The following is a 25,494-nucleotide window of genomic DNA, read 5'->3' on the forward strand; positions in this document are numbered from 1 at the left end:
TCTTTAGATGTAATACAGTGTTGGACACTAATTTTGCTTGTTTATCAGTACCCAGATAGCAAGGAAACATTGAAACAATGTTGAGTCAATATCAGGCGACGTCATTGAAGCAACGTTGAAGTGTGACGTTGACCCAGCGTCACTCTTGCACCCATTTTTAACGTTGAAACAACGTCAGGTTTTGATGTTGAATCAATGTTGAAACCTGACATTGATTCGACGTTATATTTTCGAATACTGTTGACATTGAAACAATGTCAGATTCTGATATTGAAACACTGTTGAGCTATGGTGTTGATTTTCCACCTCTTTCGCACAGTTGTTTTTTATTAAAACAACAGTTAAATCATGACTGGTAATCTACCTTTCTTTATAGTTATTTTAACCAATACTAAACTACTGCATGTTTCCATCAATACTTAAACCACCTAAACACATAATTGCACTTATTCCTCAAACTGGACACCCTTTATAAAAATCAAATGTCTCACAATGTAACATGTCAATATTAATATCCTAAAATAAGAAAGCATTGCATGTGATGTAACAGGGAAAAAAAAAAACTAAACAAAAAAAGGTCAATAGACATGTTTCGTTTGCTAAATACTTTATTAAAACACAGTTTTCTATTTACATTTATATTTTAACATAACTTTGTAGTTTTTACTCCGGGATGGGGACGGATGATGTGCGTCCTGCGCCACCCAAACGGTCTGGGGCGTATCGGAGCCATTTCTGCACTGCCTGTGCAAAGACAAACTCTGACATAGAGTTTGCCCCTAACTGCTGCGTCAGGCCATCTAGGACAAAAATACACACACACACACACACAAACAAAAAAAGTGAATTAGAGCACATGAATAAGCTCTTGTTATCTGTCTTCAGCGGGGAGAAAGTATGTAAACTCCTAGGCTGATAAACATGAAAGTCACCAGGCGTAAATCTGCAAACTGCCGCATTTGATTCCCAAAGAGCTATGAGCGGAAAAAGTGATAAGTCTTTGCATGGTGTGCCGTGCATCCTTTAAAACAAAATAAACATGGGGTCGTCGGGCTGTACAAACTACAACCCGAGGACTAAACAAGCCAAAGACCAAAGACTCCATCTCCAGATTAACCAGACATGAAAGTCTTGTTATTAAAAAAGACAAAGTAATATAGCAAAAACCGGACATAGGACATGTGAAACACACCCAGCAGATCAATCGATCCCTTTATTGTTCACTTTAGGCTCATAAAACTACAATAAACGGTAAAACTTACCAAATATGCATCTGCACAGCGCAGTATCTTTAAATGCCCTTTTTTGCTTCGTCTGGTCCTTTGTTTTTTTCCCTGCCCAGTTTAGTACCGAGGCCAGCTCGTTTGTGATGGCATAAGCCATTACACAGCGGACTTGCACCTCCAGTGTGGTCCCTCCAATCAAGGCAAAGCGTCTCACCTATAGACACATTTTAAGAGATGGAATTAGCGTGTCTCATGTCTTAAATGTGTATGCAAGTGCTTGTGTGTATGCCGTTGTTATGCATTTAAATCACATCTGACAGCTATTACACTTTATAGTTACAAAGTGTACATAAGCTTTATATACTTACCATTGCCTTATTTGCCTCTTGCGATTGAAGAGCTGCCTCTGCATTGTTTAGCTCCTCAATGTTGTGCAAGGGCAAATCCAAAGGGAGTACCCCAGCATCTACCGATTCATTGGAGCTGGTATTGCGGATGGCTCTGACCTCCTCACGGAGTTCGTTAAGAGATCTCGTCAGGTCTGACAGCATAGTTAACATCTTTTGTGAGGTCGCATCTGTTTCAAAGAACAATTCCAGAAAGATTAATGGCTTAAGCAGTGAGAGGCGAAAAACTAATATATCCATAAGTGATGGTGTAACATTCTGCATTCAAGTATTAGTTGTTTTAACTGCTAAAAGTGTTTGCTAGGTTTTGCCTGTCACATATATATGATATTTGTATATGTAGCTTGCCATCACCAGTGCGTGAATGGGTGGATGACTGAATGTGTAAAGCGCTTTGGGGTCCTTAGGGACTAGTTAAAGCGCTGTACAAATATAGGCCATTTACCATTTATACCATGTAAAATCTGAAATTCCAAGATGTTCGAACTTGCCTTGTAATAGTGGCCTCACAGAGTCTCTGGAATCTACAGAAAAACAAATCACAACAAGATGACATTCAGGAGTATAAACTGGTGTTTTGAATATAAGTGCACAATGACATTGTGATTCAGCTTTAAAACAACTTTAAAAGCATCTATAGGGAAGGCCTCGACATCAGACTCTGCATGCTGGGGAGATTGCAAAGCTGTGTCGTTTGGAGTGTTCTGCCGGAGTGGCGAAAGGTGCCGGAAGCTGGGAGGGGCATTATGATGCCTGCTGTCAGTGGGCTGGGGGGAAGACTGCGGAGTGGTGAGGGCTGTTTAGAAAAAGATAAATTTTTTAAAGTATTTAAGAATACAGACAACTTGTCCAAAAAGTTTCCATGTGTCACACACAGATATGTACAAAGACACTAGACAGTATTTTATTACCTGGTATTTTCACTCGAGGTGCCTGGGGAAACCGTTTTTTTGTGGGCTGCTCATCCTCTGAGTCACTATATGTGTACAGGGGATTTGGTCTAAAGAAATAAGTAGAAAAAGTTCATAAGTAATTACAAATGTTCTTTTGGCATATTTTTTCCTAAAGTTACAGTTTGATTTATAACAACACACACAGGAAACGGAGATGTGCAAGAAGGTACAGTATACAAGGAATTTTTGAAGTGCACGTGTACACGGCTTTGCATTTTTAAAAAGTTTACAAACTTACACTTTTTGGACTATATTATGTGGTTATATTGCAGTATTCAAGCATCACAGATATGTACAAAAGACGAGATTATAAATTCTTAACAATCAAAGATATGTTTGTGAATAAAAAAAGTTTTACTTGTGCTTTCTTTTATGACTGGTCTGAGTTTCAGCTTCGGACTGAAGGTCAGACGTATCACAGTGTTCACTTAGTCCTATGTGTGAAGGGACAGTTACTGTGTGTGTATATGTAAGCATTTAAACACTGAATATACTAAAATTAACAGTATTTTGTCTAAGTCTGCCATTGTAGGAATTCATGGCACCGAGACAAAAACGTGGCGCACAGTGTGACGTCAAAATTGGCGCAGACCTTTGACGCTGCGTTTTCTCCGTTTTTCTCGTCCACACATAAATGCAAAAACGGAGTTTTCGAAAATATCCACCCTGGCAGGCGTTTTTAGAAATCTCCATTTTCAGTGACCAAAAACGCTGTTTACGTGTGGACGAAAGGTGCAAACGCAATTGGTAGGTGAGCGTGCAACGTAAAGTTACGTGAGCGTGCAACGTAAAGTTAGGTTAGGTGAGTGTGCAACGTAAAGTTTGAATTGAGTGCGAATTGAAGCGGGTGCTCTCCAATCATTAAAAGTAACAAAGTCCTTGAACACATTTATACAGTTACCATTACGTTTATCAATCATATATCACAGATTTAGAATTTTTTCTAGTACTAAGCAACTACAGAGCGAAAGTCTGGGTCAAGCGCCGAGGCGACGGCAAGAACAAAGGAAACCTCGAAGCGTTAAAGCTAGCTTTGTAAGGGAATATAACGAAGAAATTATGAAACGAAAATGTTTTCTTTGTTGATATACTTTGTTCGCAGTGCAATTTATTTGTTGCCGGATTGTAAGAAGTAGACACAATTTCGGGCTCCCACATTTTGTGGGAGCAACGTAAATAACAGTAAAAAACTCGTTAATGTACAACATTAACGAGTTTTTTAATGTTATTCAAATGCAAACATGGAAATAACGAGTAGAAAAAAAATTCATTCATTCTTACCTTATACTAATCGTGGTGCAGGCCAGTGCAGTGCATGAACTGATGCCTTCTCCGGTCAATTCCGCTGAGAGTAAATCAAATGTCCCGCTCTACTGTAGAAGACAATGAATACCTGGGGGGATGTACCAATGTGAGAGGGGTGCTGCGGAATAGTCCAAGTGATCGCTGCTTTAATTTCCCGGTCAACTATACATAAATTGCACGTAGACACGATTTTTTAAAGCTGGTGAACTAGACCAAGTCATTGACAACAAGTGAACAATAAATCTACTTTCTCTGGTACTTTATACCCGATCAGTTGCAGTGCAATTTAATGCTCAACTACAAATCGATGGTTTTTGATGGTGACCGGAGCCGAATGATCGTCAACTATAAATAGACGTTTTCTCGACGTTGTTGTTGTCACCTGGTCGACTACTAATAGATCAAATATCAATGACAAAAAAACAACGGTGAATCAACATCGTTACAACGTCCCTATAGTAAGACCGTCGGTTTACCACAGTATTTCAATGTTGTTACAACATTGGCATTTCAACCCCGACCATATACGACGGTTCGGATGAAAAATCAACATAGATTCAATGTCGTCTTGCTATCTGGGATATTTTTGGTCAGTAAAACACTGTGATGATCCAACATTAAAATGTTCTCCACGGAGCCAGCCAAGGTGTACTCTCAGTGGCATGGGAACAATAAGAGAACAGCACCACCAAGGCTGGAGACGGAGCAATACTGGGAGAGCATATGGGAGAAGGACGCAACCCATAACGGCAATGCTCAGTGGCTAGTGGATCTCAGGGCAGACCATAGCAACCTCCCTGGTTGGTACAGTTATGGCAATTATTATCATTTTTATTGTTATAATTATTTTGGTTAGGTTTGCTCACTTTCAGTGAGATATCCAAGAGAAAAAGAAGAAAAATAATTGACCCATCGAGTGAAATAACAATTTCTTCTCCAAGCAGAACATGGTGTAGAGAAACCCATGTTGGCTATCACAGTGGGGAGGCATTTCTTGTAGTTGCTAAGTTTACATACATTTCAAGATGGATTTTGGCCCACCTCTCTTTACAGAAACTCTCTCTCGGTTTCTTGGCTGCTGTTTCGCATCTCAATGGTTCAGCTCCCTTCACAGATTTTCTACAGCACTGAGGTTGGGAGACTGGCTACTTCATGACCTAAAAGTGTTTCTCCTTAACCACTCCTTTATTGTCATTATGTTTTTGGACTTCCTCAGTCAGGAGATCTTGCATCGAGCTCCTGACTGAGAGTGACTGATGTCTCTTACCACCACGTCACAATGTGCGTAAAGTTAAAAGATTCAAACTAATAAAAGACATTTTTAAAAGAGACTTTCTCCATTTGATTACATTTTATATGATGGATTATGCATAAAATCCCTGGCTCCGACAGTCTCGGCCGTTGTTTCCTTGGGCAAGACACTTCACCCGTTGCCTACTGGTGGTGGTCAGAGGGCCCGGTGGTGCCAGTGTCCGGCAGCCTCACCTCTGTCAGTGCGCCCCAGGGTGGCTGCGGCTACAACGTAGGTTGCCATCACCAGTGTGTGAATGGGTGGATGACTGAATGTGTAAAGCGCTTTGGGGTCCCTAGGGACTAGTAAAGCACTATACAAATACAGGCCATTTACCATTTCCAAGTTTCTTATTGTGATGTAAATGTGCAGCTCTGCCGTAGTACACCTGCATTACCAGTAGACGGCAGCAGACTTCCACTTTGAATCAAAGTCACGTAAAGGTTCACTGAGAGTTTTCAAACTCTGTGGGTTTGTGCTGATTCAGGTACAGGTGAGAAAATAATTATCCAGAAATTCAGTCTGACTCACATGTTTATGAGTTTGTAGTTTTTCAAACAGCAAAACACCTCAACTCTCTGTTTTAATGATAAAGTACTGAGTGACACACTGAAGACAGACAGCAGTCAAACACTGATCATCTGATTAATTCAAATTTGGTTATGAATGAATGTAACACAAACAATAATAAATGAACCTTTAAAAAGCATGTGAGCAGTTATGTGTGTGTCACTTCTTGTGCTGCTGCTAAAGTCTGTGGATTCAGTTCTGCTGCTGAAGCTCAGAGAGCTGCACGCTGTCCTTGGTGCTGAAACACCCGAGCTGGACAAAGAGCTCCAGAGAAGCCTCGTCTGACCAGCAGCCCAGTAAAGTACCTGCAGAGTGTCAGGAGACTTTTGCATCAGCTCAGTCTGTGTTTCATAAAAGACATAAACAGAGTAGCATACATGCATGCTGCCACAGATAATTTCAGCTTTAATGACTCACGTTGTGTTCATTTAGTCATGAGCTATACACCTGAATGAAAGGATTTTCAGTTAAGAGTTTTAATAAGTGTTAAGAGGTTAATACAATTAACTCAATATATTTCATCTCATTCTCAATCTGCTAATCTTAGGTTACCTTATATATTCATTTAATATACAATATTTGATTTCAGGCAACATAATTTGGAGTGTAAAACTATTGTGTGCCTTTTGAGTGTAACTGTGTGAACTGACTGAGCTGTATACTTTCTATACCCACTTTAGACAGAATATATATAAAACAACATGAAAGTCAGTGAGGAAAGAAAACAAAAGGAGCAGGCGTATCAAGTAGTTAGTAACCAACCCTAAGAGGAGATGCTGTGAAGGTCAAAGGTCAGATGAAAACCAAAAACCATCTGCAGTTGGCACAGTACTGCAACCTTATAAATGAGAGAGAGCAGGTCTGCTCCCCAGCATTAATAACTGAATAACTGAATTGAATAGAAGAATAGAATAAACGTTTATAGTCAGTGCACATGTACAATAAAATTGCAGGTGTTCAACACCAACTGTGGAATAAAATAAAATATTAGATATTAATATTAGGAATAAATAACAAACAGGAGAAGATTATACAATCAGGAGGGATATATGCAAAATTATACACAAAAATAAGAGAAAGGCACAGAACAAAATAGAAAATTGCAAACTGCTTGGAAGTAGTGATGGGGCAAAAGAACAGTGAAGGAAATATGTTGTCCGATTCATTAAAACACTGCAAATAAAACCCATTTTTTAAAATACAGCAAGCATTCCATGAAACTATGGGGGACACAGACTGATTTTTTTTTCTTAACATTGCCACAGCAAAATGAGCTTGAACCTGTCACGGCACAGTGGCACGTGGGAATGGGATGGACTCAAGTGCAGATGCAAAACCAGAGGCTCGAGGTGCGGTACAAAAGAAAACTTTATTCACAACGCTGTGTTAGCAACTGAAAACTCAGACGATTATTTAGAATAAACATATACTAGACGTCTGAGGCAGAGGCGGCTATAACCATCACTAAAGTAAGAAAAGTCACTGTGACAACTGGGTGCAGAGACTGGGCGGGGGAAGCTATGGCTGGCCAGGGCACTGAAACAGAGGAGAGGACAATCAGCAGGGTTCAAAAGGGAGTTGTGAGTAAATCCAAGAGTAATTTCATTGAGCTGCCTTACATGTTTGCAGGTGGAGGGTGCTTGGAGGGGAACGGCGTGAGGCGGGGTCCAGGTGAGTACTGTGTGCGATACAGGGAGGCAGGCAGGAGACACTGGCAGTTTGGAAGGGAAGTCTCCCGCAGGTGCGAACCAGGATCCAGGAGAGGTTAGACTGGTGAGGCTTGGCAGGTGAGCTCCGGATGCCAACTGGAAGACAGAGGAATGGGGTAAGCAACACACACTATGATACACCAAGAAAGGATGTGAGGCCGAGAACTGATTAAGGTTAGCAGATAATCTGTGTGAATGTGAGAGTGAATGAATAATGGAATTGTAAAGCGCTTTGGGTGCCTTGAAAAGCGCTATACAAATCCAATCCATTATTATTATTATTATTATTATTATGATCTGGCGAGGACTAGGTGTGTGCGCTGGTCCTAAATACTGCAGGGGTGATTGCCATCAGGTGAGGAACAACAAGGACTACACCCAGAGGAGGGGAGCCGATGCAGTGCAAAAGTACTCAAACCTGTCCAGGCCATGACAGAACCACACACACACTGATGTGGTTCTAAATGTATAATCAATATTTCAAGTTAACACCTAAACTATCATCTGTGTTTAGGTCACTTCTGTTACCAGATACCAATCTATGTTATTTTAGGTACTAATGGTCACTGTTGGTCTTACAACAAATAAAATCCACTGCAGCACCGACTGTGACCAGTGATGTAAGTGGTTTACTGATGTGTAATCCCATCAGTAAACCACTGATGTGTTTACATTAGAAAAATGTAGTAATACAACACACTACTGTACTGAATTCAGTAATAATATAAAAATGTTGTTGCTGCTTGCATTTGCACAATGGATGGATTAAATATATATCAGATTGGGGGGGTTCCTGCTACAATCAGCTGATGTCAGTTTGTTTGCAGGGAGAAGGAAAATGGTGGTGAGGTCTACAACCTTTGATGAGTGGAGATAATACTGAGAGGCTGAGAGTGTGATGGCAAAGTGTAAACTGCATCAAGGACAGAAAACAAATCGCCATCGTAACATCAACTCTGTGTAAAAATCTACAAAAAGAGCACGCTAACACCAAGTTAACCAGAAAGAAAATTCTTACAGATTTGATTTCTTTGAATTAAAACTCTTCAAACAAACATCCACTTTGTTCTTTTTAGCCACTGAATGATGTTTGTGCTCTTTTTATTCTGTGATCGAGGTTAAGCTGTTTTTCTGTTCTTTGTTATCTCCTGAGTAGAGGTGTGAATCAGTTAGAGACAAATTTTCCATCAGTGCTTTTTCTAAAACCCACAGAACCACACGACAGGAACGACATGTGAGAGCAAAGTTTATTGATGCTGCAGAGTAAGCAGGACACTGCTGTAGAAGTGACAGCATGGTGCCACGCTTATAGATCAAACGGATAAAACGCAAAGTTACAGAGGACATTTAAAATAATGCATTACATTTATATTTTTAATTACTTTTAGTTAAACTATATACAGACAGACTTATACAACCACAGAGAGTGTACATTATAATGTGAAGACACTACACAATATAACAAATAAATATTACAAGTCAAATTCCTCATGTCTGATGGGCTGTGAGGACCAGTTAGAGACCAGCAGCTGGGCGTCAGTGGTTGGACTGGTGGACTACTTCAGTGAAGAGTAGATGACGTCTGGCTCTGGTTTAAAGTCTGAACACAAACACACACAGTTCAACATTAGAAGTATAAGCAGCTCTTAAACTCTGTTATGTTTATGTGAAGTAAACAGACAGAATGGGGAGAGGATTTAGGCAGACACTGTTTCTGAAGGATCAAACTGGTTACAGGAGAAACAAACTCAAGATAAAACTTCATTTATGTGAGTTCAATTTAAATTAAGCTGAAACTTTTGGGGAATTTGAAGAAGTTTCAGTATTAAGTATTATGAAAATGTTTTTTTTGTACACAGTAAACATGCAGTCTGATTGCCAAAATCTTTAAATCAGTAAAACATTACTGTAGTAACAGTTATAATTCAATATATAACATGACACTTAAGGAATCATTTTGTTCACCTTGGGATTCTTTAAAGGTGCAATTCTAGTTTTGTTTTCAGTTCTCAGGGCTGAGTGGACATCACTGTCTGCACAATAAAACAAACAGAGAGGACATCACTGCAAATACTACAAGTTATAAACTGGTACTATTAAATAGGATTTGTGTTTAAAAAAACAACTTAATACTGCTTCTTATGTATGAAAATATTTCCAAAATAGTTCCCTTTTTAATTTTATTTGTATTTATTTATTTATTTATTTATTTATTTGGGGGGGGGCACTTGTTATATTTGTGCACAGATTTTCAACAATATGAGAAGGAAAAACATATTTTATCAGAAGGTACAGACTCACACTTTGTCGCACTCTGCATTATTGTCCGCACTGTGATGAGAGTTTGCTGTTTGTCTTCATTTAACAGCTCAGTGGAAACAGCAGGAGGAGCTGCTGTGGTTTGACATGCAGTGTTTTTAAAGGACAGTTTGAGGTGCTGAGGTGCAGTTCTTTACATTTTACTTAAAGTCTTATTTTCATGCAGAGTTCTAATGTTATCTTGTCTTTTACTTGATAAAAGATAAAAAGAGTTCTGTTTTTATCTTTTATACAAATGTTCATCATCCAGTGATGACAAATTTACTGCATTGAGGTTGGTTCATGGTGCAGCTGCTGTTTGAACCATTTCATGACGTCTGTCCTGCATAAATACATCCTGATCACAAGTGTAACAACTCGGTGTGAGATACTGTGGCCGATCATAAACTCTCATGATCTTCTTCAGCTGAGCTATCACAGGTATAAAACAGGTTTACTCATAAATACAAATATAATGTTTGTAGGTATGAAACAAAGAACAGCCCATTAACGAGGGTCCTCACAGACTGACTGGAACAGGATGTCATGCAAACTATAAAATGATTCAAATCATACCAGTGAAATACAAAACTGTGACATATATGTGAGCAGAACTGATCTAAGTGTGATTCTGTTTGCACACTAACAGTCCTGCAGCCTGAGCAGCTGAAGTATTTTTATCTGACAGAGGAAACATTACGACCACAGAGCTGTTAGTTTCTGTTAACAGACTAACCACAGGCTGAAAAACACATGCAAAGAACAGCATTCATTAACATCGCCTACAAACTCAGAACATACAACTCTGTTCTGTCAGACAAAAGCGAGCATAACACGGCTCTTCTTTCTCCTGTCTCACAACTTTCTCTGCTCTCTGTTGGTCTCTTCATCTCTCCTGGCTTTAGGTGGACCCAAAACCGCAGTGAGAAGACAAGACTACCAGGTCATCTTTTACCAGGTTTAAAGATATTTCAGACTTTAATGTTGAAATGAAACTCGATAACAAAAACGTCCATGTTACAGGAGAGTGACTATTATGAACAATCACTGAATGTGAACTGGGAAAATGTTTTGAATGTTATTTTGTGAAAGACAGAAAAAGTGCTGCTAGTACAGCTACATATTATACTGCACCACTAAGAAACCTGCAAAGTTAAAAATGCATGAATTGTGTCAAAGTTGCCAAATTCCAGATTGTCAGTGATAATCAGTGGATGCAGCTAATTTATCAGCACGAGAAATCTATGAAATCCCTCCTGAGTAAATACAGCAATGGCATGGCTTTAAGACATCCTACATGACCTCCACCACGTTTCGTATTAAAAAGCTTTTCAGACAATTTTACATCTGAGTCTGAGGTTAGGGTCACCAATGTTTGAACTTGTATGAGATGTTTTGTATGTATCGAGTTATTGTATTCATAAAGTTGTGTGACTCATGCACAGCAGGGTAACAAGAATAAGCCCAACAAGAGGTAAAAACTAAAAATAAATAACCAACATCACTTTGAAATCAAGAGGAAGAAATTGAGGATGTACAAACTTAAAAAAAAAGAAATCCACAGTAGAAAAAAGTAAAAAATACAGCAGTGTAGCCAATAGGAAGTAATATGATCTGCATGTGTGTAATTTCTGTGATAAGAGGCTGATAAATTTGAAACTTGGCATTTCATCCATGTTACTTTCTGGCTCTTTAAATGTGACTCATTCATTTATATTTAGATTCAGAGAGTCATAGTAATAACAGTAATAATGTGTTTATGTATTCATTTATTTTCTTATTAAAAGTCAAGTATGGAAGAAAGCTTTTTTGGATGAAGCTAAATTGACTCAAAGAGTTATTCCTCAAACTTTAACACATGTAAAGTGGACAACACATATTTTACAATGAATATTTACGGAGCTTTAATTGCATTTAACACATTAGTTTAAGCTCAGTGACTTCACAGAGTTCTTTTAACCAACTTTTATAGTTCCTCTGAATATCAACATGAACCCTCAACACACAGCAAAACTACCTCTGCTTCCTCTGATTGGCTGTTGTTGATGACTTGAGATTTTCTGTGACTGTGAGTCAGGTCACTTCTAACGTCTCCCCCATCAGCTGAAATGAGCCAGAATGAAAAGCGAAATATTTTTTTCTTTCATACTGTGAGAAACATATTAGTGAATATCACATCAAAATAATTTACTATGAAAAACAAAGTGTGAGTCTCACCTTCAGTTTTCCTGTGAATATATCGTCCCCCCAAAAGAACCAGTAACACCAGTAAGAACCCACAGATCGATTTAAGAAATGACAACACAGAGAGAGCAGTGGAGGACAGTGATGGAGGAGAAGTGGATGAAGATGGAGTTGTTGATGTAGGTAGAGGGGTAGTTCTAGGTGGAGGTGTGGATGTAGGAGGAGGTGTGGTGGTGTGTTTGTCTAAAATAAAGCAAACACAGTCATTAAGTTGTCGTCACATTGTGAATGTTGAAAGCTGCAGAAACACAGACAGGTGAGTGTGTCACCTGTGACAGTGATCCAGCTGGATGGAGACTCTCCATGACCGCTGATGTCACACTTGTAGATGGTCATGGATGGTCATGTGACCTGTAGGCTGCTTCCTGATGAGGGAGCCATCTTTATAGAAAGCAGCTGGGAGGTTGGAGGGAGTGGTCTTTGTTTTACAGAGCAGAGTGACGTCATCTCCCTCCATCACAGGGAGGACAGGACTCTGCAGGATCACTGATCCACCTCAACACAGAGACAAACTACAGCATTTCATCCATTTACACACAGCTTCATCAACACTAACTCCACACACTCAGCTTACCAGTGACTGTCAGGTTAACCATGTTACTCATGGGACCCTCTCTGGACTCACACCAGTAAACCCCACTGTCATGATACACCATCATACTGATGTTACAGGAAGAACCAGCTAATCTTCCCCACCCATCTTCACACTGAGTCCTCTGTTGTTTGCTTGTGTTTCTCCTCAGAGTCCATCCAGCAGAGCTGTCGTCCTCCTCACAGCTCAGAGACACAAAGTCTCCTTCAAAGAACTGAGAGCTGCTGGGACTCACAGTCAGACGAGCTGTGAGGGTTAAAATGAAAAACTGATGATTCTTTTTATCAAAACCAACATGATTACAAACCCATAGATTAAAAAAAACCCTAAACCTGAAACTAATTCTGTGATTGTTTTTCTGACAGCTAGATTAAAGTTGAAAAAACTTCAACACAGCAGGTCCTTCAAGGGATGTGTGAGGAACAATGTCTGAAACCAAAGATGTGGAAATGGGACAAATTTTACCAACAACTGTTTTCAGCGAACTTTGTTTATGATGGTGATTTAATGTATTCAATGACATTATCTGGTATAATTTTGTCAACCATTAATGCAATTAATTGCTTGCTTTTGTTGTTGTATTCAAACCTTCAGTCCTGATGGGAAACATCACTAAACATTTAAAGGATGTAAACAGACAGAAGAAGGTTACTGACCTTGGTGTGTTGTGCAGCTCAGCAGTGAGATCAGAACTAAAGAGAAAAGGTTGGTTTGAGTTTTCACAAACAAATCAATATTTCATCAATTAGTCAGTCAGTAATATTATCTTCTCTACTGCTGTGTCCGATAAAGAGAAGAGATTCTGTGCTATTGGGTTTAGGCTTCATGTCAAAATGTGAAACTTTTATATCTTAATCTGGGGAGAGAGGAATTTTCAGTTTTTGTATAGTTCGACTTTGTTTTTATTATTAAACCCCGATCCTTTTGTCCCCATGATAGAACAGAGAAAACTGACTCATAGTGTGTGAAAATATTAATATTTCTTTTTATTCAATCATCTTCCGGAAGAGAGAGACCCCTGCACAGCTCAAACGCCAGTTGCAGGATCTCTAACATTAGAATCATAAACTGTGCCTCATATAGGTTTTATTTTGGTACTTTACACGCCACACAGTTTCAGTTTTTTTGCTTTTATGGAAAGTTCCTCTTTTCTGTGTCTTTATCTATTAATATGCCTGTGCACTAAAACTTCCTGTTTTTCAGTCTGGCTGAGCACTTACTTCGTGAGTTAAAAGTGGCCTTGCTCTACAAGCCTTCATTATTAAAGTACATAAAACAATCTAATGAGCAGATACACATTAAAAAATATTTCTTTTGTGCCTAACATCATGCTGTAGCCTTTTTGTATGCATTGTCTAAAAGACAGCATGTATATTAATAAATGTATGTTCACTGTGCACTGTGTTTTTAAAATCACAATTGTGTTAAGATGGCTAAACGTGCTCTTCACAGCTTAAATGCGTCTGCTTTGTGTTTTAAAATCGTTTTAAATTCTTTTTCACTTTCTTGTTTATGTTAATTTTCTTTCATCCGTCATAAAAAATTTCAAGATTCAATATTCAAAGTGTTGATTGCCATTTGTACAGAAGAAATAGCATTTATCTGTGCAATGAAATTCTTCCTTTGCTGTCCATACACAAATACAAAGTTAGGCAAGGGTTAAAAGAGCAAGATGAAATAAAAAAGGTAAAGGATAAAAATAATGAAAGATAAAGAAATAAGTACAATTTAAATAATTTTAACAACAATAAAACAATTTAACAATATAAAGAGATCGTTTACTTACTAAGCAGACAGCAAGTTTCTTTCATCGTTCGTCCCAGTGGTGTGATGTGTTTTCAACTTACAGTCTGAAGACTGTAAGTGAAAAGTTAAAAGTGACTGTAAAAAGAATCCCCTCCCTCTTGCTCTGTGTGCTTTTTTTTTCTTTTTCTTTTACCTATTCCGATGTAGGTGGGTGGAAAAAACGAAAACGGAAAATATTTTTTAATCATATAACAGAACAGTGAAAATATATAAAACCAGACTGTCCTTAAAAGAAAAAAGAAGAAGAAAAACTATCTCTAAACCAGCTGCTCCAGCACGTTTCCATGACCGAACCTACGTTTTGAAATTAAGCGACCTCTAGCGGTCACAGAGGAAAGGACGTGTAAATTACATGTTCATGTTTCGTCTGTAAATGTCGAAGAAATATGGAAATATGGATTTTCTCAGAAGTCTGGTTTTTTTGGTATTATTATTTTTCTTTGTTTCTCAGCTGTGTTGTGCTGTTTATCCCTCTGCATTTCTATCTCACCTTCCTACTAAGCTGCACTCATACAAAAATATACTGGAAGCTGCTCAGAGACAGCTTTGAATGCACAACAGCTCCTGCGTCATTGCCTCATCTGACTCTGCAAAATTTACAGTGACTCTAGACCAGAGAGCAACTGGAAGATTGGTTCACATATTTTCAGATTAGCTCCTCTCATGTTCAGTGCTCCAGTAATTGTCAGTGAATTTGTCTTTTACAGATATATATCCATGAGTAATATTTCATATGTACAAAAGGCATGTAAAGAGATTCTATGTGTTTAAGTTTCTTATTCACCTTTCCACAGGAACATTTACTCAAATCAAAGGTAATTTTAATGACCACTTTAGATTTGCTGTGCTGATTCACACACATTATATTGAGTCTGTTTTTGATCAGGTGTAGAGGTGAGAACCAAAACATCAGCTTTCACCTTCAGTAAGGAGATGGAAGAGCTTTTTCTCTTGCCTTGCCATCGCAACCAAATTCATATCAAGATCAGGTTACGCTGACTTTGCCTGTGACACTGATATCTGTATTTGTAATTGTTAAGTTATTCAAATGTGTAATTTTCACATATTCAGACGTGTGAAAATCTAAAACTAAAACGTGAAGGACAATCTTATAATCCTTCATCAGATCTGTGATAGCACACAGACACCACATGTTCAGAGCTGGGCTCAGAGATGTTAATTTTGTGCCCATGTGGTCTGAGTTGAACACGCTTTAAGGATCAAGAAGTCAGTGCTTACTGCTGGTTTTCCAGACAAGAAAGATTACATTTGTGTGTTGTACTCTTTCTTTGTGCATTGTTCCCAGTGTTTAGAGGTCAGTGTCTGTCAAAAGTGGTTCGAGAAGCAACAGTGATGAATCAGCAACAGGGTCATCAAGGCTCACTGATGCATGTGGGGAGCAAATGTTGGCCTGTGTAGTCTGATGCAACACATGAGCTGCTGCAGCTCAGATTGGAAAATAATAATTTTTTAATGTAAGCTCATGTACTAAACCATGTGCCTGTTCATCTCAGCCACTATGATGCCTGACATCGTAGCTTCCAGGTTATTAGCCGGTTGTTGGATTGGACTGTTCCCTTCTAGCAATCTGTGGGGATTAGGACTGTCCGGGCTTCAGTTAGCCAATTTAGACGCGCCCCATTTATTAGCTGCTGGTTCATTTGTGCTGAAATGTTGGAACACTGAATTATTATTTTTTTCACAATTAGTCTAGATCAGGGGTCACTAACAGGCAGACCGGGGTCCGAGTCCGGACCCAGACGCCATCCTATATGGACCCGGACCTATGGTTAACAAAATATTAAATTATATTTAATTTTGATGGGGCGATTCAATTTTAAGTGGTAACGTTACATTATGTTAGACCAGGGAACATACAAACCAATTGTGTGCGAGGTAAGCCAACCACGTGACACTATTTAGCCAATCAAATCTGTGCATTCAAGGCGATCGCGATGATGAGTGCAGACACAGGCAGACAGAGGAAAGAGACGGTGAGAGGCGAATGACAGCGAGGCGAAAAACGATACAGGGAGACAAGACATGAGTGGGAGTCACAAGAGGTAAAACAACTATGGAGCTTTCCAAAAAGAGAAGAGTAGACACCGAAAATAGAACTTTCAAGACAGAATGGACCGACGCATATATGTTCATTCTTCCGGCCGCAAGCAGCAAACCAGTGTGTCTCATATGTTCAGAAACCGTGGCACTGATTAAAAGTGGCAATGTCAAACGCCACTATGAGACAAAGCACAAAGCCTTTGAACAATCATACCCACCCAAGTCTGAACTCAGGTCCCAGAAAATTAGCAGACTCAGAGCCCAATATGATCAATCCACAAGGATCTGAACCAGTTCTTTCACCGTCCAACAACGTGCTCATGAATGTTCCCTCAGAGTTGCTTGGATTTTAGGTCAACACAAAAAGCCCTTCACAGATGCAGGTGTTGTCAAAGAGTGCATGAGTGCAGTAGCAGAAACATTACTTGAGGGTAAACAAAAGAGCTTTGTGACAAAATAAAGCAAATACCTATGTCAGCGTCAACAGCCACAAAGAGAAGTGAAATATTAGCTCAGGATGTCCCAACTGAAAGAAGCTATTCATAAGACACCATGTGTAGGCTTGGCTTTATATGAGTCCACTGATGTGTCTGACAATGCTCAGCTGTTAGTTTATGTAAGTTTCTTCAATAATGATAAGAAAGAGTTCTGTCAGGGCATCTTCTTCTTGTCAGCATCGCATGTTCAGGGAATTCCTCAGAGAAGTTGATGCACACGCTGATGATCTTCTGCTTCACAACAATGTGAGATGGCTCAGCAAAGGCAGGGCATTGGAGAGATTTTGGTCCATCAGAAGTGAAGTAGCAGCTTTCTTGGAAGAGCTGGAAAGTCAGAAAGCAACAAACTTTTCTCTATTTTTAAATGATGGGAAAAACATGGATATTGTGGCCTTTTTGGTTGATATCACTTCACACCTGAATCAACTGAAGCTGCAGGTCAAGGACAATTCAATTTGTGATCTGATGACAGCTGTCTGCTCCTTTCAGAGGAAACTTGAAGCGTTCAAAGAAGACATGCAAGGAGACTATGCACACTTCCCAACAGTGAAGGAACAGGTTCAGGGACAGAGAGATGTGTCCTCTTTTGTTGACTTTGTTGATAAGCTGATTGAAAACTTCAGCAAACGTTTTGATAGCTTCAGCTTTGGACAGCAGCTCACCATGTTCATAAAGAACCCATTTCTCATCACTGATGTCAGAGGGTTCTCAAAGGAAGTCACACAGCACTTCAAGTGGGCAAATGCTGGGCCTCTTCAGATGCAACTGGTTGATCTCCAAGCAGATGTGGCCCTGAAAGAGCAGTTTGGAAGAACTGAACCTGCCACTTTCTGGCTCCAAATGGTCTCTGAGACAGCTTTCCCAAATCTGAGGAAAGTAGCCCTGTACATCTTGACCATGTTAGGCTCCACATACAGCTGTGAGGCAGCTTTCTCCACAATGAACATAATAAAAACTAAATATTGTTCCAGGCTCACCAATGAGCACCTGTGTATGAGAATGGCCCTGACACCATTCCAGCACAGATTTAAAATCCTAGTAGAGCAAACTAAAGCTCAGTTATCTCACTGAACAGCAGAAAGTGGTGAAGTGGAATATAAGGGGGTGAAAGAAAGAGAAACTGTAAAAACTTTTTAAACGTTTTCATGTTATCTGTTGAAAATGTATTGAGACTGTTAAGTCGAGATGTTAAAGGTAAAGAAAAAGGGAAACTCAAGCTGCTGCTATTTTTTTCTGAAATTAAGCACTTTGTTTTAAGATGCACAATTTAGCCATTTTATTTATTTTCTCTAATTCATTTTAAACAGCAGCCCTGTATCTAATGTAGGCCTACTGTGTGTTTCAGTGTTAACAATAAATTTTGTTGAAATGTTTTTAACTTGTATTTTCATTGATTTGATTTTTTTCATACGTTCAGATATTAATTAAAAAAAGGCTGCTTCTCTATCACAATCATAACATAAGTTAGACATTATGATGTCCTGGACCTCTGTTTGAGAAGATTTTCTCCTACTGGACCTCCTCAAATTTTAGTTTAATACCCCTGGTCTAGATGTTGAGTATCAAAGATTCCATAGATCCTCACATTCTTCATGTAAAACCTTCCTTTGGGATTTTCTGTGTAGTAGCACCCAACAAGTGCCCTATTCTCATCCCTTTCCCACTTGTGCCTTCTTGTTCCAGTAACCTACTTTTCATCAGTGCTTCCTTGTACCTCAGTGGCTTCAGTTATAAGTCTCTCACTAACTGAGGTAGGCTTGATTTGTGTGGGATACCTATCTTGGGAATACAGACTGGATATTTATATTTTATTGTTTTCATCTAATATCTCAGCAGCTAAAATAAATAAAAACCGGTAGAGATGCAGTTATACAGTCTAACTGGGCCCCACAAACTATCAGATGAAGAGAATAAATAAATTAAATTGCTGCACATTTTGTAGACTAACATTTTAAGATTATTTTTTAAAATAAAATATATCTTTTTATAACATTAAATGTTACGAGTCAAATGGAAGTTTTTCTGAAGATATTTAATGATATTTATATTATGAAAAGCACATTTTTGACATTTTAAGTTTGTCCCGTTTTCAGATAAAATAAACACGCACAAAACAAAAGCAAACACCCAGAAAATCTGTCACCATCAAAACACTCCACAAATCCCGTGAATGATTCACTTCCTTGCATTTGAATCAGGTACTGAAGCAGTTACGTGCGTAATGAAGCTTCGGACGTCACTGGTCACGTGACTTTTGCTAAACGAAGCAAGCTTCGACACAGTGCTTCTGAACCAGTGTGTTGTTTTTTTCGACACACGCTCCGGAGCGTCAGCTTCAAGAGAGCCATCACTACTGAACGCACTGACATAAGACACAGACCTACAAAATAAAACAGTAAGCACACGACAGACACAGAGATCCAGGCGAGACACAGAACTTAACAGACGCAGACTCATAAGCAGACACAATCACATCATGGACAGACAGGGGGAGCACTGAAGGTGGGGCCAGGGCAGGCACAGAAACCTAACAAATGGCAAATCATAATGGAAAACATAATCAGAATAAACAAAAGCATAAAGAAACACCAAACACTGAGTCGGCAGACCCAGGACCATGACACTTGGGACCTCAAAACTGTGGGAACATCCACCTTGCAATGACCTTTTGAGGCTTTCCCTCCTTACGGAGGGTGTCAATGATGGTTTTCTGCACAATTGTCAGGTCAGCTTCACAATGATTATGATCATGGGAGACTGAATTTAGGGTTTTCATAAGCTGTAAGCCATAATCATCAAAAATGATAACAAGTAAAGGCCTGAAATGTCTCACTTTGCATGATATTCAATTTTTTCAAGTTTCACCTGTGTTTACAGTAGACTCTCTTTCTTATTTGAGAGTTTGCACATCCTCCACTCCTTTTGCCAAACATATCTTTATCCTAGATCGATCACTTCTACAGTAATCATAAATAACACCTTTGTGGTTAATTTTGTCTCTCACCCATCTGTCATTGATTACAATTAGATAAATAAACCCTTTTCTAGCATTAAACAGAAAACTCTTGATTAAAGTCCACACAAGGTGTTACCACATGAAGTCAGCACAAACTTCCTGTGATGACAGATGTAGTGTATCACTGTGCTTACTAAACTGCCAGCGAAAATACAGAAGGAGTGTGTGAGGTGTGCTGAATACCATTTTTGGTGTTTTATTGTTACTAGTGAAGAGCGAGCATTCAAAGATACAGGCAGGGCTGAGTGACGCATGTAAAGAAGTTAGATATAAGCAATGATATGACTTGCATTTTTATTTTTTGCACACTGCGTCTCATTAAACTCTCTCACAGTAAAGTGGCGCAAGAAGCATGCCAGCAAGACAGAAAGCACAAACAATTGTTCATAGATTTAGCTAAATCAAGCTGAAGCCCACATTTACACTTGAAGGTAGACTTTGAAATTGTTGCTGCTTTGGTCACGAAGTACACACAAAAGAAAAAAATCACTAGAAATGCTGGATTAAATTGCATAAAAATGGTTAATGGAAATACACCTCAATTAAACTTAAAAACATGAAAACGTTGTTGAAAAATTGATTGAAAGAAAATAGCAAAGCAAAAACCAAAATCAATTTTAAAAATTAAATGTGTATCAGTGTAGTCAAATATTTGGCTACAGCCCTGAAATGTATTTGTATGAAATTGCAGTCAGCCCAGTTGTTTTTGTTTGTAGTAGTTCTTGATGGGCTCTTGTATGTGTGGTCGTGTGAAGGAGGAAAACTGGTAAGGGTAACTAAATGGTGTTAAGGGTGCCACCTGGAGAGGGAGTACACCCCAGGAGAGATTACAACAGCCAGTGCAAACGTTGTAACAGTAACAAAAGACACACAGGCTCGTTATTAACAAGCAGAGGTTTGGCAAATCAATTTCATAGAAGACATCTTATTAGAGAAACTACCACCAATATAGAGCCGCAGATAAGAAAACGACTTAAATAGCAGGATTAGTAATACCAAACCTTTGATTAAGACATTTCATTAAGACACAAACATTACTTAAAAGAACAAGGTTCGCTGCCACGATGCTGTTGAGTTAAAAATAGCAGCTCAATAAAATAGTTAATCAAAATGGTGGAGACCGGCCACTTGGGGAGACAACCTACAGATCGGAGTGCCCAAGGGTGCCACCAATTACTCTACCGTGCAGTCTCTCTGTAACTTAAATTGTGTGTTATGTTTCCCAGTGTGTACACCCATATGCATCAGAGGGAATTCCACCACACGTCCCTAGCCCCCACAGCAAGCGGCCGTGCCTTCACTAAAGCAAAATAACATAAACCTCTAAATCAAGCAACATAAAACACAAAAAAACTCAGTAAATGATAAACAGAGAAACAGGAACAAACACACACATACCCAACCTTTAAAACCTAACTCCTATTAAAAGCGCGATCAAAATATAACAAAAAGTTAAGACTAAAACACCATAAAACACAAATAACCAATCAATGACACACACATTGCCGCTTTTTGCATGCACCACGGTGAGCTTGAGGGGAGATGACACTGAAGATTTACCTTTTTAAAGTCTTTTGACAAGCTGGGGTTTAATTGTGAGTTGCCGTTCCTTTTTAACGTGTGTCACATGTTGATTTGTTTTTATCAGGTTCACCGCAGCGCTTATCCTCTCTCTCGCATCCCGTGATACAGTTTTATAGTTTTAACCGTATTTAATAATGTAAAGCTTTTAATTGTTTTAGGTACTACTGGTACATGTTTAATTTTATTTTGTATTAACATGAAACCCTTTTTAACTGACTGTGTGCCTACAGCTCTGTACTATTGAAATAGGTACCTCCTGCGGGTCACAAACGCCTTTTAGATTTCTTAATTCACACACTGATTTTCATAATGAAAACTACTTTTGAGGAATCATTGCAGTACTTTGACTGTGTGCCGTGTAGTGTTGTCTAACAAACTGTAACTAAAGGCCTGATTTTCTCTAAAAATGCTTCTTGAAAGATCATATCCCACAAACTTAGTTTAGAGAGACCACACTGTCTACACTGTATATAGTGAAGTCTGCAGGTGTTTGAACATTGAAATTTGTTTTGTACCTAAATTATTCTGCAGATCATCAGAATGAAAAGTTATTGGCCATGATTGCATAGCCCCTTTTAAAAAAAAAGATTCCACGACATTATTGTACGTCAGGTGGTGGTCAGGGCTATCCAGACTGACAAGTGGGACATTCAAGGTCACCTCTCCGGTGGGGAGGGAGCCTGAGATTGTCTAAATTGGAGTCTGTTCTATAGCAAATGCAGAAAAAAAGGTTTTAAGACAGCAAATAAGTTGGTGCTCTAAAAAATAAGATTGTTTGCTTGCAGGACAGCAGCAGGAGATGAGTCCTCTGTCACAGATGGTTGGTCAGTGAAGATGGTCACCTGCAGGTTCAAGCTCATTGCATCTCCAACCCACATCCACTGCCACTGTACTTAAGGGAAGTTATTGTTGGGTTTATCTAAGTACAAACCCTGCTGGAACAATTAGACAATCAACTGCAGCAGCAAAACAAAACAGAGCTCTTTGTGTGATCACGCTCGAGGAGGCCAACTGAGGTCAAGCGCTGTTCCTTCCACTTGAACCACATCAGACTCTCGGCCGGACTCCCCTTAGTGCTCCTTTTATTGCAATTACATGAATATGTGTAACACACCCCAAGCAAGAGGGCGGTTGACAGATTATGTCTGGTTCTGAAAAAAACAGATAAATCATGAGATGGACGACAGGTAGTGTGTTTCCTCTCTCGCTTCTGCCAGATCTTTATTTAACACTAGATTTACTATCCTGCGCAAATTTGCGTAACTTCCCTAAACCCAATACCCCCTAGAATTACTGGCTTTTTTATTTTCTGGTGCAAGTCCCGAGGTGTTAAGCACCCCTGCTGAGATTTTCACAGGTCGTCAGCTTGTTTCTCCTACAGCTTTTGTTGTGCAAACCACCCATTGTCCTTGAGGCCTGGCACATTTGCATTTGCTCACTCAGAGTTGCTCAGATCCAAGGCAGGCCAAACCTCTGTGTTACAACTTTCAGAAATGCCTGATAGAAATGCTTCAACTTACTCATGAGATTTTGACCACATTTTTTGCGGAAGTCACAACTATATTGAATGCACGACCGTTGTTGCCAGCTGCAAGAAATGCTGTTCCCTACCAAGGTTCGTTTCAAAGTTTGAAAGACTTTGAAATAAAACAGACTTGTGTACCCATATATTGTGAATGTCTGTCTTTTGTATGTAGGTTGTAACACAGAGGTTTGGCCTGCCTTGGATCTAAGTAAACAAATGCCAATGTTGCACAAACACACACACACACACACACACACACACACACACACACACAGCAAATCTGCATTTATTTGTCCCACAAGTGGAAAATCTGCATTGTCATTGCAAAAAAGTGGACAGAGCTCAGTATAGAAAGTGCACTATACAAACAATCTGGAAACATAAATATGGACACGTGTATTCAAAAATATTGGTGTATGTATACACACACACACACACACACACATATCTATCTATCTACGTGTGTGTGTGTGTATGTATATATATATATATACTAGAGATGGCACGATACCACTTTTTTATGTCCGATACCGATACCGATATTATAAATTTGGATATCTGCCGATACCGATATTAATCCGATATAATGTGTTTTTTAATCAATAAAACTGTTTTTTTAATATCTTGCTGCATTTTGTATAAGTTCATACTCAAGTTTAAATAAACAACAACACTAAAGCTATTCTGTTATACCTGTATGTAAAAAACACACTGCACCCAAAATATTTCATAGTTCAGCAATACTGATTAATCTAATAAACTTAAACCTACTCCATTCTCCCTATTCTGGTATTTTAAAGAGTACTTAGCAGAAATATTAAGCAACCTAACTAATAGGGTTGCAAACTCCCAGCAAAAAAAAAGGGAACCACCTCATGATGCTTAATTGACATAATCAACTTTAATTTGATGCAGTGTGAAAAAAAAATGCACAGAAATAAATTATTTTTCAAGAATAATTAAATAGATTCAACATCTTTCTTCAACAGAATTGCAGAATTCACAGATGGTATCTTCCCAAAGGAAAAAGTACTGTAGCTTACTAGGGTATATTAGACTTAACAGTTACTATATACAGTAATGGACTTCTATACATTTTACATCAGATTAAAACTTTGGGTGTAAGATTCAGATAATTATTTATTAAAAGCTAGACATTTTAAATGAGAATAAGAAAGAAAAGTATGTCTTTGTGCCCCCTTTTCCCTGTTAATGCCCTATCGGGCCCCCTGGCTAAACTTTGCTAGATCCGCCCCTGCACAGTTACCAGCCGTCAGCTACGTAGAAAAGGATCCTGGTCTAGAAAGTAATATTAAATAAATTCTAACAACAGCTTATCAAGCTTAAACGTGCTGCTGTTGTTCAGCTGCTGTTTTCCTCCTTGTGGTGCAAAGTGGGCCAAAAACAAACAAGAGAGACGGACTCGCGACAGAAAAGCCGATCAGCTGATCATTAAGGAGTTTCATGAAGTAGGGGCAGGAGAGGGAGAGAGAAGAGGCAGACGCTCCATATATCGGTTGTTAAGCTTAACGCAGGTACGCTTTACAAACATTCAGAGATGAACTTACACACTTGCTTTACTTCTCTCTGGGATAACTTCCTCGGAGATGAAATGCTGGTTTGCTAGTGAGGCTACAAATACACACAGCCGCTCTATCACGTGAGCACACTGCTCCGACGTGCTACGGTTATGAGCCGAGTTACGCCGTGTCGCAAGTTTCGTGAGGTGCTTTTTTGATATTTAATGGATCGGATTACATTTTTTATTTCTCGCCGATATCCGATCCAGTAATTTACGTCAGTATCGGACCGATACCGATACCTAATATCGGATCGGTCCATCTCTAATATATACATACACACACATACACACATATATATATATATATATATATATATGATATAGATGTGTCTGTGTGTATAACTAGACTTTATGGTTTAAGTTCATGAACTTATGGCATTCATTTCAATCCTGTTTGTAAGAGCAATCATGTGTCCTGTTGGTGCCATTGTGGATTGCTGGTCAGAAAGTTTTCTGGTGCCACTAATCAAAGAGACAATGCCCCGAGATAGATTCATTTCAATTATGCAACACCTTCGATTTGATGACAGGGACACGCGGGCAGAACGGGTGAAAACAGACAAATTTGCAGCGATCTCCGACATCTGGACACGCTTCAACGAGAACTGTGCTAAGAGTTTCACTCCAGGGGAACACATGACCATAGATGAACAGCTGTTCCCTACCAAGGTTCGTTGTCCATTCACCCAGTATATTGCAACCAAGCCAGACAAATTTGGGATCAAGTTCTGGATGGCCACGGATTTGGACACCAAATATGTCTGCAGTGCATCTCCTTACTTGGGAAAGGACCCCAGTCGTCAGAAGGGAGAGAGGCTGGCAGAGAAC

At 39.1% G+C, this 25,494-nt stretch overlaps 2 protein-coding genes across 5 annotated transcripts in view; both read right to left on the bottom strand.

The window, feature by feature from the left end:
- LOC109201351 (low affinity immunoglobulin gamma Fc region receptor II) overlaps window positions 1-25,494 on the bottom strand; it is a 158,275-nt gene that overhangs the window by 54,198 nt on the left and 78,583 nt on the right. The window lies entirely within an intron of this gene.
- LOC109201363 (uncharacterized) lies at window positions 352-2,769 on the bottom strand. 4 transcript variants are annotated; one of them, XM_019357025.2, is made up of 6 exons: window positions 2,545-2,769; window positions 2,266-2,412; window positions 2,125-2,158; window positions 1,595-1,803; window positions 1,263-1,440; window positions 352-800 (listed from the first exon to the last, which is right to left on the bottom strand). In XM_019357025.2, the coding sequence occupies exons 4-6, from the start codon at window positions 1,784-1,786 to the stop codon at window positions 664-666; spliced, it is 507 nt and encodes a 168-aa protein (XP_019212570.1). In that variant the 5' UTR covers window positions 1,787-1,803; window positions 2,125-2,158; window positions 2,266-2,412; window positions 2,545-2,769; the 3' UTR covers window positions 352-663. The 4 variants fall into 4 exon arrangements, with proteins under 4 accessions (XP_019212570.1, XP_025759510.1, XP_019212569.1 ...); XM_025903725.1 differs by having other exon boundaries at window positions 2,125-2,151; window positions 2,266-2,429; XM_019357024.2 differs by having other exon boundaries at window positions 2,266-2,429.

Source organism: Oreochromis niloticus, linkage group LG3, assembly GCF_001858045.2.
Source record: "Oreochromis niloticus isolate F11D_XX linkage group LG3, O_niloticus_UMD_NMBU, whole genome shotgun sequence".
Classification (NCBI taxonomy): domain Eukaryota; kingdom Metazoa; phylum Chordata; class Actinopteri; order Cichliformes; family Cichlidae; genus Oreochromis; species Oreochromis niloticus.